At 44.5% G+C, this 15,812-nt stretch overlaps 2 protein-coding genes across 2 annotated transcripts in view; one reads left to right on the top strand and one right to left on the bottom strand.

Annotated features, from left to right (window-relative positions):
* The window catches only part of LRRC74A (leucine rich repeat containing 74A), a 31,669-nt gene extending 23,865 nt beyond the window's left edge, over nt 1–7,804 (bottom strand). Inside the window, exons 1-6 of the mRNA XM_054027731.1 lie at nt 7,577–7,804; nt 5,961–6,136; nt 4,841–4,948; nt 3,788–3,884; nt 3,270–3,319; nt 1,163–1,244 (exon numbers count right to left, since the gene is read on the bottom strand). Of these exons, the coding sequence (XP_053883706.1) occupies nt 1,163–1,244; nt 3,270–3,319; nt 3,788–3,884; nt 4,841–4,948; nt 5,961–6,136; nt 7,577–7,727 (664 nt within the window). The 5' untranslated portion in view covers nt 7,728–7,804. The remainder of the gene's footprint in view (nt 1–1,162; nt 1,245–3,269; nt 3,320–3,787; nt 3,885–4,840; nt 4,949–5,960; nt 6,137–7,576) is intronic.
* Nucleotides 1–15,812, top strand: part of ANGEL1 (angel homolog 1) — a 230,098-nt gene that overhangs the window by 192,457 nt on the left and 21,829 nt on the right. The window lies entirely within an intron of this gene.

Raw genomic sequence — 15,812 nt, 5'->3', positions numbered from 1 at the left:
TTACACTGGACGGGTGAGGGAAGGGAGATGGTTAATACTAGTGGACGCTCACTTTCTGTAACAGATGGGTGGGATTCTCCCTCCTACACACACAAAAAAGCAAGACGCACTCTGCCTGCAGCTGATTAGCAAGCAAATAGAAATTCAACCCTTTGTGTCAGATATACACAGCTGTATGTGTGCCTGTGCCAGTCCAGCTGCAAAGCATGGCACATGGTGGCAATTTTACTCAGGGTAGGATGTGTGTGAATCCATTAGTGCTGTGTGTGAATCCATTAGTGAGAGAGGAGTCCTGCTACAGTGTTGGGAAATGACCTCTGATTGGGGCAAGAGGCTGGCTGCCAACAAGTTCCTATCTGATTTTATGATGATTCTCCATGGACAGCAGTTTGGATCCCAACAGCTGGCAGGTTTGTCCAACTTAAAAAAAATCTATTACAAATGGTTTTTCATCTTTTCATTTTGTGCCTCAGTGGAGCTGGAAGGAAGGACATTTATTTCCATGGGAGAGCTGGGCTCAGACACAGCTTCTGCTTGCTCTGTGAAGGCCCCTGTTTATCTTTAGACCCCATTTTCCCACTGGATTAAATGAGGCACAAACACAGTCCCTTCTCACTCATCACAGGATTGAATTTATCGGTCTTCTAAATACCCAGGCTGATCTTAATAGTAAATCTATGATGGTGGAAACACTGAATCAGGAAAATGAAAGTGTTATTTGGACCAAAGAAAGGATTTCAGTATAGTTTAAGGGAGCACTGTGTGGTTAAAAAGCATACATTTGCTGCCAAGGGGTCACTGTGATAGACAGGCAGAAATACTAAGAGAAAGAGAGAGATTTATAAAGGTCTTTCCCTGTGACACTATTAGCACCCGAGATTTGGATTTTGGCAAATTGAGAAGTCTCAGCCCCAAGGAAGTTGAGAGAGTCACCCAAAGCGATATGGAGTTAAGGGTGAATCAGTGGCCAAGCCAGGAGGGTTAAAGCCGTAGCTCTCAGTCCTTTACAGTAGCCATCAAGCCCCACAACCTTCTTGCGGTAAAATGTAAGAAAAGTGGTGGATTCACTTCTGCATCAGGGCTGGCCCCCAGAGGTCTCTAAGGGAAAGGATGCCTGTACTGACTGCCCAGCTGGCTCTGTGGAAGTAATGATTGGAGTTACCCAACATCTGTCCCAGATGCTCTCCTCCCTTCTCAGAGAACTCATTGTGGCTGAGGTCCAGCTCCTTCACTCGGTAATTGCCCTATGGATAGAAATGATGCAGAGAGAATCAGATCTTCCATCCAGCTGCAGTCAGCTGCCATCCTAAGTCCCCAGAAGAGAATGAAATATAGGCTCTCAGCTATTCAAGTGCACAGCAGTTTGTCAGCACGGAGCAGGGCCGGCTCCAGGCACCAGCTTGTCAAGAAGGTGCTTGGGGCAGCCACTCCGGAGAGGGGTGGCACGTCCAGCTATTCGGCGGTAATTCGGCGGACGGTCCCTCGCTCCAGCTCGGATTGTAGGACCTCCCGACGAATTGCCACCGCAGATCACGATCGCGGCGCTTTTTTTTTTTTTTGCTGCTTGGGGCGGCCAAAACCCTGGAGCCGGCCCTGCCACGGAGATAGAGGATTATGATTCCCAGAACAAAGCAGGTTTGTCAGTCTTTTAACATTGTATTTTTTCCTCATGAAACAGAGGAGTCAAAGCAGCTAGGCACAGTAATAACAAATGCTGTTCAAACTTCACTCTCACACTCTGTTTATGGACCCAGTCCTGTTCTGCAGCACACCCTGCTATTCCAGTTCGGTCCCCATATTCCTCCTCTACCAATGCGCCTCATTCCAATCCTGACCTATAGCACTTTGTGTTACAAATTCAGATCCTGGGCAGAAATGTCCAGTGCTGCCAAATTGTGTAATGGTTTTTGTGATAGAGAATAAACTGAGAAAGGCACTAAACTTCTTTTTACTTCTGACTTTCAAAGTGATTTAAAATCAGACCACTTATGTTTCTTGAAAGCTTTGCATCCCCAAAATCCCCTTCTGTACTCCTGTTACGCACTCCAGAGGGTTCATATCCTAGCCAGACCCCAAGAGTTGTCCTGAGAACACATTAACCTGGTACACACTTCTCCGTGTCCTCCTAGCCTGTCTCCTTTCTAAAGCGAGTGACAAGCATTCACCAGACTTATGTCAGGAAATCATGTGGGCACTAGTTGGTGGGAATCAAACCAAGTAAGTAAGGGCTTTAAAATGGGGAGAGCCCTTAATTAAGGCTACAATTTTATCACAAGTTTCAGAGTAACAGCCGTGTTAGTCTGTATCCGCAAAAAGAAGAACAGGAGTACTTGTGGCACCTTAGAGACTAACAAATTTATTAGAGCATAAGCTTTCGTGGACTACAGCCCACTTCTTCGGATGCATATAGAATGGAACATATAATGAACATATAATAATAAACACATATCTCCTCATTATATGTTCCATTCTATATGCATCCGAAGAAGTGGGCTGTAGTCCACGAAAGCTTATGCTCTAATAAATTTGTTAGTCTCTAAGGTGCCACAAGTACTCCAATTTTATCACAGCTATTTTTAGTAAAAGTCATGGACAGGTCATGGGCAATAACCAAAAAGTCATGGCCTGTGTCCTGTCCATGACTTTTTACTAAAAATACCCCTAACTAAATCTTAGGTGCTAGGGACGGTAGGCGCTCCTGCGGATGCTGCGGGGGATGTTCCGGGGGATGCTGCTGCTCCGGGGGTGTGAGGGTGGCGTCCAGGGCCCCGCTGCTGCTGGGGTGGGATGGCCTGGGGCCCTGCCAATGCTGTTGCTATGGGGGGCAGCTTGGGACCCTGCTGCTGCTGGGGGTGGAGTGGCCCAGGACTCCACCAACGCTGCTGCTGGGGTTGGGGTGGCCCAGGGCTCCACCGCTGCCCGGGGCCCTGCTGCCACTGATGTTGGGGGGGGGGGGGTCAGGGCGCTGCTGCTGCAGCTCCTGGAGAGATGCTCCAGGGCAGCACCCGGGACTAGCTGCCTGGGGCCACCTGAGCAGTGGCCAGTGCAGCTGACGCCAGGGCTGCCCCAGCTGCTTGGGCGGCCCTGGAGTCAGCTGCACCGGCCACTGCAGAAGTCATGGAGGTCCTGGAATGTCACGGAATCTGTGACTTCCATGACCTCCGTGAAAGTTTTGCAGCCTTAGGACTGTGAATGGTTCTGTGCAGAAACCTGCTTCCTGCCAGGCCCACTCTCCCCTCCACCTCCTCCCTGCTTGGCAAATTACTTACCACTAGTGCCTCGGCAAAGTACTGTGCAGTTTCCTCCCTAAAGTTGTTTCCTGCAGAGGAGAAGCATGTGTTAACAGAGCCCAAAGGTCTCCTTTGTGACATTGCATTGTGTCTGGGAGAACTTCCTGGGCTGGCTGGAATGGCATCCCATAATAATGAAGAACAAATAGGGTTGAAAGAGGTTACCTCCACCCTTTCTCTTCTTTTGACTTTCTTACTAATGTTGTCTTAGGACTCACAGAGCACTCAGACATTGCCTAGCTGAGGGCCACACCGAAATTGCTCAGAGGTGGCTGTAGTTCAGAGGTGCTCTATGTATACAGGGCCAGATCCTTATTTTGGTATGAATATAAGTATAAATCTAGACTTCACTGGATTTACACCAGAGTACATATACATGAGAGCAGAATCTGGCCCATAGTCTATAACGTGCTTTCAGGATGAGAAGAGCTATAGAAGTGAAAATGTTATCATATCAATCTCCTACTCCGCCACCTTCTTATAATATATGGACCCACCTGAGAGCTGAACAGCCCGGAGACTAGAAATATTATCCAGGAACATCCTGGAGATGGCTTCCGCTCCTTCTGTGCCAATGTGATTATTGGAGATGTTCTGAAAGGGAAGTATCAAGCATATGAAAGGAACCCCCCCTCCCCAGAATAGAGCTGCTTTTATTGTTGTTTGTGGCTGAATGTGCAAGAAAGGCCAAGAGAATCCAAGACCAGCAGGACAGAGGCAACTAGTCAGGCAGGGTCACTCCTAGACAGTAATTAAAACCAAAGGTTTCCTTCTTTTTTGATACTTGTATGTGCAACCTCAGCTCCTTCGTAATAGGAGACAACAACTTCACTGAGGTCTTGGTCTTCAAAGAACCAGCAGTTACTTTGTCAAAGATCTTCTTTGACGCAACACAAAGCCCAAGACCTTACAAAATCCATTCCATATGCCCCCAATTTTGGATACTGGAAATGTTACTTAGACCATATATAAAAAGTAATTTCGTATTCCTCTCTTAGTCTCTTCAGAAGGGCTTCCACATACCCTGTTGGAGCATGAAAGTCTCCAACACAGAACATTTTCTCCATTGGCTAACCATACTGTAGAAGGATTTATTTATGAGAAAGAAGGTAATCATTTTGTGTGTTTCTGTAAATTAAATAAATAATTCCATAGCACCAGTGAGCCTATCATGCTCTCACTATTTTGCTTTTCTGCGGCTCATACTTTTTAAACTAGAGGGGCACAAAAATTATGACATTCAGAATGAGAATTTTTTTGTGAGGAGGCAATTAGAACTTGGAAACTAATTAACTGATTTTCTTGAAACTCAGAAAATTCAAAATTTCCTCAGATATTTTGTGCAGAAAATCTGAGGCAGATACTATTGTTTTATATTAAAAATGCAGCATATGATTTGGTACAGCACAAGGTGGGGATACGAGAACTGAAAGATCAATGGTCTGCCCCAGTAAGGAAGGAAACTGGATGAGATGACTAATGGTGGGAGCTTGTATGTCTCCTATATTGCCATGTTCCAGTGTGTTAGAACTAGGAGGAAAATTGAATACCAGCTCTTGAATGTAGCAGTTCTCTCGCAGCATCTGTACCAGACACATGACTCCTTCAGCCAGGATCCAGTTATCTTCCAGCTCCAGATGAGTGATGGTTGTGTTGGACTAAAACAGCCCAAACAAGACAGAGAGAGACAGAGAATTGCTGGAATGTTAGTGAAATGGGCAATGTCCTTGGTGTAATTTACGCAGTCCCTGTATATCTCCCATGTAAGGCACTGCAGGAACTGTGCCTAACATAACTGTGGTCAGTGAAAAAGGGCAGAGCTGGGGCTGAGGGTGCTGGGACATGAAAGAGACTTGGTTAAGTGGTGTAGCTTCCAAGTGACTCATGCTCTGCACTGCTATTATGGGAGAACCAGGTTCAATTCCCAATCTTAGGTTCCCTGGGCCTGCCCAGTGGTTAGCAGAGAACCAGGGTTGGATCAATCTTGCTGTCTTACTCCCTGGGCCTGTAAGGGGTAGGAGTGCTGGAAAATCAGGCCCTGTGGGGGCTTGTAGGACCCTTCTACAGTCAGCAAAGAGGTTCCTTTTTTTGGTTGGAAGGTTAGTGGCTGCAACAGCTTTGATAAATTAATAAGACACCAGGGCCAGATGGTATTCACCAAAGAGTTCTGAAGGAACTCAAATATGAAATTGCTGAACTACTAACTGTGCTATGTAACCTATCATTTAAATTGGATTCTGTCAGATGACTGGAGGATAGTTAATGGCACACTAATTTTTAAAAAAAGGCTCCAGAGGCGATCCTGGCAATTCCAGGCCAATAAGCCTAACTTCTGTACCAGGAAAACTGGTTGAAACTATAGTAAAGAACAGAATGATCAGACATACAGATGAACATGATTTGTTGGGGAAGAGTCAACATGGCTTTTGTAAAGGGAAATCATGCCTCACCAATCTATTAGACCATTGGTCTGATCCAGTATGGTGGTTCTTATGTTCTGTGTAGAGGGTTAGAAATGGTGGGGTTTCTCAGGGCTCCTACAAGGATAATGTAGATTTACCCACCCCTCCCCACACACACTAAATAATAGCCTCCAAAATTTTGAGAGGCCCAGTATGCTTCTGGGCTTTGAGTTGACACCACTACTTCCATCCTTGATCAGCTACTCACCACCAGTGCGATGGCAATGGCTTTGGCACCTTGGGGTCCTAGACCATGATGGTTCAGGTTCATGTAAGGCTCCTCCATGTTCCGAAGGAAGTAAGAGACAGGCACCACCCCCACCAGTTTGCAAGCTTCTAGATATAGCTCTGCACCCTTCATGGTTGCAAAGGACCTCTCGGTATCTATAGAAACAAAGGGGGTTTGTGAGCAGTGTACTCAGTGTCCCGTCTCTCTCCCCCCCTCACTGCAGCTATTTCTTCACCTGCAGAGGGAACTGGTTGATTCCTTGCTGGGGTCCATAGGTTACCTCATGAGGAAGGGCTAGAAGGCATGAGCCTAGCAACCCCCCAGAAGAGTCAAGCTAGTAAGAATCTCTGTGCATTTCTCCCTTTTGCCCAGGGTTGGCCTTGCAATTTGATGGAAGGAGAGATTAGGATCACGTGAGAAGTTCTCTCCCCCTCAACTGTGATGATGGGGTAGACTGGGACAGCCCAAGAGTCGCCAGGCTTGCAGGGAGCCAAGAAGCCACTTGTGCTTTTTGTGCTCATGAGACCCTCACTCCACATGTTGTCAGATTCATTAATCAAATTCAACCTTTCAGTCAACAGGGCACGCTAGATTCAGGGGCTGGGTTTTTTGTGGCTGGCCTATGTCTAATTTTGCCTTGTTGAGCTAAGCTGATGGCAAATGGAATTCCACAGGATAAGAATAAGATCTCTGCTCTTAAGGACATCTGTTTCTGGGACAACTTATCCTGAACCCACTCCTTCTATGTTTGACTGTCAGAAACATGCTTTGGTTTCTAATGTCTAACTCCAGAAACCTGGAATGTGACTAAATCATTCCAGGTCTAAACAAGCACTTCTGACATGAGGCAAGGAAGCCTTATTTTATTTATCATAAGTGAAGCCTATGGCAGATGGTGCCAGAGGACACTGGTCAACCCGCAGCACATTGGCTTACAAATGGCAGAAAGAAACTGTGTGTTCTCATAATCTTGGCCACTGGAAGTTGCTGACACAGCTGCAGTAGAACAGACCAGGACAGCTGATGGCTGCATTTCCGTAAAAACCTGTCATTTGGACTTTCTTCATCAAACCTAGTATTTAGAGGTTGTATTCTCCGTATTGCTATATTTATGCAATGGTTTAACCTCAGCACAAACTCCACTCTAGTTAAAGTACTTTTGCCAGTTATATTTGAGGACTCTCCCAAACATCTTCTTTTCTTAGATTCTTCTGGGTTTTAATTTTCTTTCTTTCTCCTTTCAATTTATAGTACATTAACGAAGTGCCGATCCTAGGCTCCAGACACCTTTGCCATATATAAAAATGAGCAGAGTTTGATTAACAAGCCATTTACTAGCTACAGGGCTAAACCCACTAGCTAGAGAATGATACTAAATATAAGAGGGGCTCCACCAGCATGATCTAGAGACAGAGCCCTTGGTGAGAAGTCCATCCTTTTCCTACCCATACTGCTGGAAAATGGGAAGGGTGCTGGGATTCCTAATAGGGCAGTGTCCTTGGTCCCCTGCTCGGGGACTCCACTTCTTGTTAAAAGGTGCTGCACTGACTGTGAAGGAAAGGGTTTAGTTGGAAGTGTGGCCAGCAAATGCTCACCTTCAATCTCTAGGTCTGTGTCAGAGCTATCTGCTCTCATCTTTTCCTCTGCTGGGCTGTTGGATTGGTCAGCAAGAAACAGGGATTCCACAGACAGGCTGCCCTCAGACATATCCTCATTCTGGTCTGGAATGAAACTGATCTGCTTCATTCTGTGAATGCAAACTTAAAGCATACGCAACACCCCACAAGACACTGCAGAGAGAACCTTTTTCTCCCTTCACTGAATCCCAGGGCCCCCTTAAAAATGTTTCAGGTACTTTCTTCCCCAGCCCCAAATCTATGTGCATCCCTTCACTGCACTATACTTACTTGGAAGCTGTCACTGGTGTTTGGATGTTCTCACTTGAGCAGTTGGAGGCGCCTGGACTCCCAATGGACTCCCATCTTTTAGAGCAAACTCTCCAATAAGCCAGAAGCCCAATTTTATGAAGGGCTATTTGTTCTCTCACACTAGTCGTTTACTGGTTCTGGTGACCTGATTCTTCCCTCTCCCTGATTTCTGAAACCACCAGTCACTGGCAATCAGATCCTCCCACCCCCTGTCTCCCAGACCTTCTGTTAACCCTCAAGCCAAAACTATGGCAGTTACTTTAAACTTTTCCTTCCTGGGTGGCTTTCTCTCAGCCTGCATGCTGCCTTTGCTATCAGTCTGAGAGGGCTTTGTTGTGTACTTCAAGTGAGGCAGAGGAGAAATGGTTTGAATGACACTGTACACCAGGATTGAGCTGTCACTCAGGAGCAAGACTTGTAATCAGATCCCAGTGGATGTGATACAGCCTCTCTCACCCCCAATTCATAATTTATTTTACAATTAGGGCAAAAGAGAGATTGAAAAACTACCCTATGGGGGAGAATAAAATGATACAAAAGCCCAGAAGAGTAATGTCACCACACCCAATCCTGGCTGACAAGTGGAGGGAAAAGTAGTATATTTATCTTTCTCTTTTTTCACTGTTACCCCTTTGCTGCCTTTTCCTCTGACTTCTTACTTTCCTTTACTGACTGGTTATTGACCTGTAATTTTGTCCCCTTCTCATTCAATATTAAAGCTTGACATGGAATCCACAGTTTAGCTGTCCAGCCACAGACGTATGTAAGAGGATGACTGCCAGCTGGGGCAGGTGACCGCATCTCACTCACTCCACTCAGTTAGCCTCCAGTCCCGACCTTCCCACCTAAGACCCAAGCACTTTCGCCAGACTTTGCTTGTTCCTCGTTAGAGGAGTGGGGCTTAGGACAGAGCACGGGGAGAAAGATGCTCTGCTTCATATGGAAGGCGGAGACCACCTTCGGGAAGAACGCCGGGTGTGGGCAGAGCTGGACTTTATCCCTATGGAAAACCATATAGGGGGGTTCCGAGGTTAAGGCCCTGAGTTCCGAGACACGTCGGGCTGACATGATTGCCACAAGGAAGGCCACCTTCCATGAGAGGTGCGACCAGGAACATGTGGCCAGGGGTTCGAAGGGGGGCCCCGTGAGATGGGACAAGACCAGGTTGAGGTCCCATTACGGCAAGGAGGGCCTAGAATACGGGAATGAACGGTCAAGGCCCTTCAGGAAATGAGAGGCCATTGAGTAGGAGAAGACCGAGTGCCCCTGCACCGGCGGGTGAAAGGCCGATATGGCCGCAAGGTGCACCTTAACTGAGGCAGGTGCCAGACCCTGGGCCCTAAGGGATAAAAGGTAGTCCAGGACAAACTGGAGAGGTGCAGAGGAGGGGGAGACTCCACGCTCACTCGCCCACCTGGCGAACCTGGACCACTTCGCCACGTACGTCTGATGCGTGGACGGCTTTCTGCTTTCCAGGAGGACTCACTTTACCTGCTCTGAACACCTGTTCTCCTCCTCATTCAGCCATGGAGCAGCCACGCTGCCAGGTGGAGCGCGGCCAGATTGGGATGGAGGAGGCGCCCCCCCGTCCTGGGAGAGGAGGTCCGGGCAGAGTGGCAGTGCCCTCAGGGGGGCCGCCATGTGCTGGCCAGCCCATGCCGGGACTATGAGAATGACTCTTGCCTTGTCCGCTTTCACCTTCTGAAGGACCATGGAGATGAGGGGGAATGGGGGGAAAGGCATAAAGGAGCTGGCCCGAGCAGCTCAGGAGGAACGCGTCGGAGATTGCACCTTCCCCCACCCCTCCCCTGGAGCAGAACTGGGGGCAACGCTGGTTCTGGCAGGTTGCAAACAGGTCAATCTGGGGAGCTCCCCACTCTCGGAAGAGCTGGTGAGCGACCTCCGAGTGGAGGGACCACTCATACTGGGGGGAGAAGACCCTGCTGAGGCGATCTGCTTGCGTATTGCGGACACCCGAGAGGTGAGCCGCCCTCAGGGAGATATCGTGGGCTATACAGAACTCCCATAGGGTCAGGGCTTCCCGGCAGAGGGCTAGGGAGTGGGTCCCGCCTTGCCTGTTGATATAGTACATGGTGGCGGTGTTGTCCTTGAGGAGGACCCTGACCACCCTGCCGCGGAGGTGCATGAGGAAAGCCACGCATGCCAATCGTATCGCCACTAAGGTTGAGAAAAAAGGGCTGCAGCAGAGCTGGAGCACAAAGTTCCGACTACCTTCACTGGCAGCAAGAAGGAACTGAGGGTGGGGGGAGCCTGTGGCTCCCCTTATAGCGCGATACACAGGCGCCACCCTAGGGGTCGCCGGGGTGCTCCCCCAGTACGGGTACTGCTAAGGGAAAAATTTCCGGCACCGGTGCACGTGGCGAGCATGCACACCTACTGTGGAATACACAGGAGCAATCACTCGAAGAAGAATTACATTTGTCTTAGCTTGGCCATAAAGCAGCAGTAAAAATGAATTCGTTACTAAAACTTCATTTGCTATTTCAGGCCCTACCAGTAGGGATACAAAAAATAACTCTAGAGGCAATTCAATCAAAAATTATTAACTTTTTGTGGGACAGTAAACTCTTAACTTTAAATGAGACAACTCTTTATAGAGCAGATCTGCAAGGGGGATTGGTAGTACCAAACTTACTAAAATATTGGGCGGCTCAGTTAAAATCACTATCAGCCTAGTACACTGGATGGAACTCAAACAGGATTTTAAATATAAATATAGTGCATTGATTTTTGTACTCCAAAAATTTAGACATACACAACAGGGAAACAATATATAACATCACTTTGGATATGGAATCTGACACAGATAAGAAGTAGCCTCTTCCCCTCCCTGCTTACATCCATCCAGAATTTCAACCAGAGTTATCAAATTCAATGTATACTGTCAGGTTTCAGAGTAGCAGCCGTGTTAGTCTGTATCCGCAAAAAGAACAGGAGTACTTGTGGCACCTTAGAGACTAACAAATTGATTAGAGCATAAGCTTTCGTGGGCATCCGAAGAAGTGGGCAGTAGCCCACGAAAGCTTATGCTCTAATAAATTTGTTAGTCTCTAAGGTGCCACAAGGACTCCTGTTCTTTTTAATGTATACTGTATGTCAGGAAAAAGTGGCTGGATATTCTGTAATGATAAAACTATGCAAAGAACTGATGAAGAATATTAATATAACAATTGGATTTATTGCAACTAGAGTATTATATCAAAGCCCATGTAAGATGCTCATATCTCAGAAGAGGATAGAAAATGTTTTCACCCCTCAGCTCATAGAGAGACGAGAAGTGATACTAATTACAGGAAAGACCACCTTAGAGGGCCAGATCTCTGTATGGTACAATGAATTGTTACTGATGGACCTGGAAAGCAAGACTATCTCTATGGGAAAAGATCTAAAAATGGATATAACTTTGTAACAATGGGAAAATATCCTGAGAAAGGTCAAAACTTCATCTATTTGTGTAACCATTAAGGACAATTATTGCAAAATACTTTATCAATGATATCTCACTCCATTTAAGCTAAAGGAAATATATAAAAAAGGAAGTCATAAATGCTGGAGAGGATTTGGAGGAATATGGACTGTTCTGCATGTTATGGTGGGAATGTCTTGATATAATAGTATTTTGAACACAAAAACAGCAAATAAAATTTTCAAAATAATTTAAATTAGGCTACCCACAGAACCCATAGTGATTTTATTATGTTACAGTCCAAAGGAGACTATTGATTGGGGGAAGGACCCTTTGATCCTTGGGTGCATAAACACCAGAATCTCGAGTAGGAGTAGAGAGGTTATTTTACACCTATATTTAGCTGTGGTGCCAGCACTGCTGGAATATTGAGTCCTGTTTTGGTGTCCATACTTCAAGAAACATGTTGATGAATTGGAGAGGGTTCAAAGAAGAGCCCAAGAATGATTAAAGGATTGGAAAACATGCCATATAGTGATAAACTCCAACAACTCAATCTATTTAGCTTAACAAAGAGAAGGCTAAGGAGTGCCTTGGTCACAGTCTGCAAGTACCTACCTGGAGAACAAATATTTAATAACGGTCTCTTTAATCTAGCAGACAAACAAGATCCAATGGCTGGAAATTGAAACCAGACAAATTCAGACTGGAAATAAGGTGTAAGTTTTTAACAGTGAGGGTAATTACACACTGGAACAATTTACCAAGGGTTGTGGTAAATTCTCTGTCACTGGCAATTTTTAAAGCAAGATTGACTGTTTTTCTAAAAGATCTGCTTTAGTTCAAACAGGAATTATTTTTGGAATTTCTATGGCCTGTGTAAGGAGGTCAGATTAGATTATCACAGTGGACCTTTCCAGCCTTAGAATCTGTGCATCTATGAATAACACAATTACTACTAGCACCAGATGCATGATCGTTCACTTTTAGAAAAGTACAGATCCCCCAACATTAGTGGTATAGGAAATAAAGTATGTAAAATACTTCCAATAGAAAAAAAATGACAGCCAGCCTTACAGAAGGATCAAGTCGATTTTAAAATATATATATTACTGTTTTTTGAATTTGAACAAAATAAATACATAGATAATTATAAGATGTTGACCAAACACAAAGGGAACTTTTAAAGGTCACAAATACCGTTTATGAGTAAGATTTGTTTAACATCTGTATGGAAACTTTATGTGTGTTAGTATGAATGCTTGGCACTTCCGTAACTATTTAATCGTGGTTTATAGTAACAATGGCTCAATTACTTGTACATTTTAAATAAAGAAATTTTTTACAATAATTAAGTTATAAAGCCAAAACTTCATTATACTATGGCCAAAAATCATCCAAGTGTGAGTCTTACTGAAGAAATTAAATATGAGCAACTATACTCCGCTAGGAATTTGGGTCATAATACTACAAAGGGATACAGACCTTAATGCTTCAGAGTATAAGCATGATGGCCAACAGGAGGGTCAGTAAAGTATTTTGTCCCCCTATCCCTGCCATGTCACATTCAATGACAGCCACTGCATAACTAGAGCCTAATCCTGCAAGGTATTGAGCACTCTACATAAGAACATAAGTTATTGACGTCAATGGTAGTTGAGGGTGCTCAGTATCTCCTAAGACCTAGCTCTTCCCCAGACCTATTCTAGAGCGTTTTATTTTCCTCTGAAAGATCAGACCTTGACCACAGCTGTTAGCAAGATCCCAGACTAGATAGACCATTGGTTTGCTCCAATATGGCAGCTCCTATGTTTTTACCTAAGTGTACACGCACTATACATCCCGGTTTACTTCAGCAGGCTCCAGATTTTTACCAATGGCTGCCTAATTGCTCAGTTTGGGTGGGAAGTGGGAGTCTTACATGTATATGGAGCCCTCTTATAGCAGTGGTAACACCTGTGGGGGTTCTGGTAGTTTTCCTTAGATTATTTTAAAAACAATGTATTAACTAAAAATCCCACCTTCATCCTCCTCAGAGTCAGAAAACTCATGCTCCATGGTGGCGTGTCCTTGTCACCACACTGAGAATGCTGCTTGTTACTTTGCTTTTTCTCCTCTGCGAATTAGTAGTTTACAGTCATCTCTGACACCCTCACACAAAACCCCTGTCACAGCCACCCGACTCTAATTATCAATCACAGAACCTCCAGGAGCAAGGGTGTCATCTATACAATTTGTAATCTTGATTTATACTGTTTCTGAACAGGAAGGTCACATTTCCCAGTCACTGGGGCTGCCAGGGTCGTGTGGGAAGTTTTTGCAAGGCCCCTCTTTCATTTCTTCTCAAGCATTCCATGACCTCATCTATACATTATGACTCAAGATAGATGAAACTTACAACGGGATATCCTGCAGTCATGTTACATCAGTCTTTGAGTGCATCAGATCCCACTAAGTAGGATCAGAACCGGTCAGCATTTGGGTAAGTGTTTCAGAAAGTGGTACTAATAAGCTGGTACATTTTCAGATGAGAAATTCAGTCATGACCATTTGTAGTCTTTAAAGAACTCTCAGCACTTTTTGCAAAAGTTGGTTTATTAGTCCCCATGTCCTGAACAGATTCCAACTTGAGTAATTGCATCTTGCCTACTGTATACAGATGTGCTCTGTAAAGATATAAACACCTAAAAGTGCCCCAAACCCAGGTATTTATTATTTATCCAAGCAATCTTAACTGATGCCAAAGTTGAGGCTCCATTGAATTGTCAAAGGAATTGGATCAGTGCTTTTTATTTATTTATTTACAGTGTTAGGGGACCACTCAAAAGGTTGACAAAAATCATTTTCTTAACAAAGGAGGCTTTTTTGATAAAGGTGGAGGAGAACTATACTCAGTACATTTAGGGGCAGTCTTCCACTACAGGAGGTAGCCCAATAAAGATAGTTTCTCATAGAGGTTTCACAATGTATATAGCACACACAGATTGCTAAGTGCTATATAGATATAAAGAAAAAGTCCCTGCCCCAAAGAATTGGCTATCTTAGACACTTTGGTAGTTTTGTTACCCATATTTTACATAAATCTCTCAACCATTCCAGTTGTCAGAGTTCAAACAGGGTTATACTTTGGTGCAGAAGAGTAAAATGTTGCGTAAGCCAATGGAAGTTTTGACCTTGAAATGTAGGCCCATTGTATGTTTTGTTGTTTGTGAATATTTTTTCTAGTGCAGGCATTACAATTTTGGTAGCTCAGACATTTGTTTGCTTGTGGTACTAATTAATATTCCTTGTGACACTAGTTAACAGTCCTCACATGTTTCACTGTGATTGTCCCAATGTTGGTTGGTTCTTGGATACTATAACTCTTCTCTCAAAGATCGACTTTGTTTTAAAAATGCCCAAGTAATTATCATTTGCTGTTTCAATAGCCTGCTGCCTCTGAGCTATTAGTAACATCACCTTCCATATCTGTAGCTGAACAAAGAGGAACAGTCCAGTAGTTAGGACGCTAGTCTAAGACTTATGAGACCTCAGTTCAGTTACCTGCTCTGTCACAGATTTCCTGTATGACCTTAGACAAGTCACTTTGTCTGTGCCTCACTGGTAAAATAGGATAATAGTAATGTCCCTTCCTCACAGCAGTGTTGTGATAAATACAGTAAAGACTGTGAGGTGTCGAGATGGTAATGGGGGCCATATAAGTACCTTAGGTAAATTAATGGATGGTAAATTTTGCTCTGTGGTTTTGAAACAAAATTATTTTGAAAATACTCTACAGATCACCAATCATTTTGTCTTATGAACCATCTTGCAGCTGTCAGTGCAGGTCCTGTTAACATGTCAGCAATATCCATTTTGGCTAGAGGTTTCAGAGTTGTTTTTGATGGAGATATGATTAATGTGCTCATCAGCAGGTGATGGGTTTGGTTTTAAGGGATGTTTGGAGATACAGTCAGCAGATTTAGTCTTTCCAGTTCTGTGTATTACTACTTGTGTATAAGACATCACAAGTATACTTGGAGTAAGAGGGCATATTGGTACTCAATTTTATCTGACAATTTGGTTTCAGATTTTTAACATGGTCATAATGATGAATGTAGTAAAATGTTCAAACTCTTCTCTTTCCAGATGAAACTATCTGGTTTCAATATGTGACAGGCTTCAACTTTCATGGGCTACAATGTGATCATGACCAGCTGGGTCTGTTTGATTCTATATAGCTCTGAGTTTAGAGGGCTTCAGTCAGTCTTCTATTAAAGGAAGGGTTGAAGGACAACATGCTCATATGTTTGAAAATACATATCCAAAGACTTTTAAGTAGATTTAAAAAAAATTGATCTTGACCCTGTTTGATATGGGGGCATTCTAGGATTTTCTTTAGTGCATCATCATGGTCTTGATGTCTTGTTCTGCACACACCTTACTGGATGGATTAGATGCAGCAGATATTACAATCTTTTGGGGGGAGGGATAGCT

The sequence above is a fragment of the Malaclemys terrapin genome, chromosome 4 (genome assembly GCF_027887155.1).
Source record: "Malaclemys terrapin pileata isolate rMalTer1 chromosome 4, rMalTer1.hap1, whole genome shotgun sequence".
Classification (NCBI taxonomy): domain Eukaryota; kingdom Metazoa; phylum Chordata; order Testudines; family Emydidae; genus Malaclemys; species Malaclemys terrapin.
The sequence above is the reverse complement of the archived record's forward strand: the minus strand, read 5'-3'. Positions and strand labels throughout refer to the sequence as shown.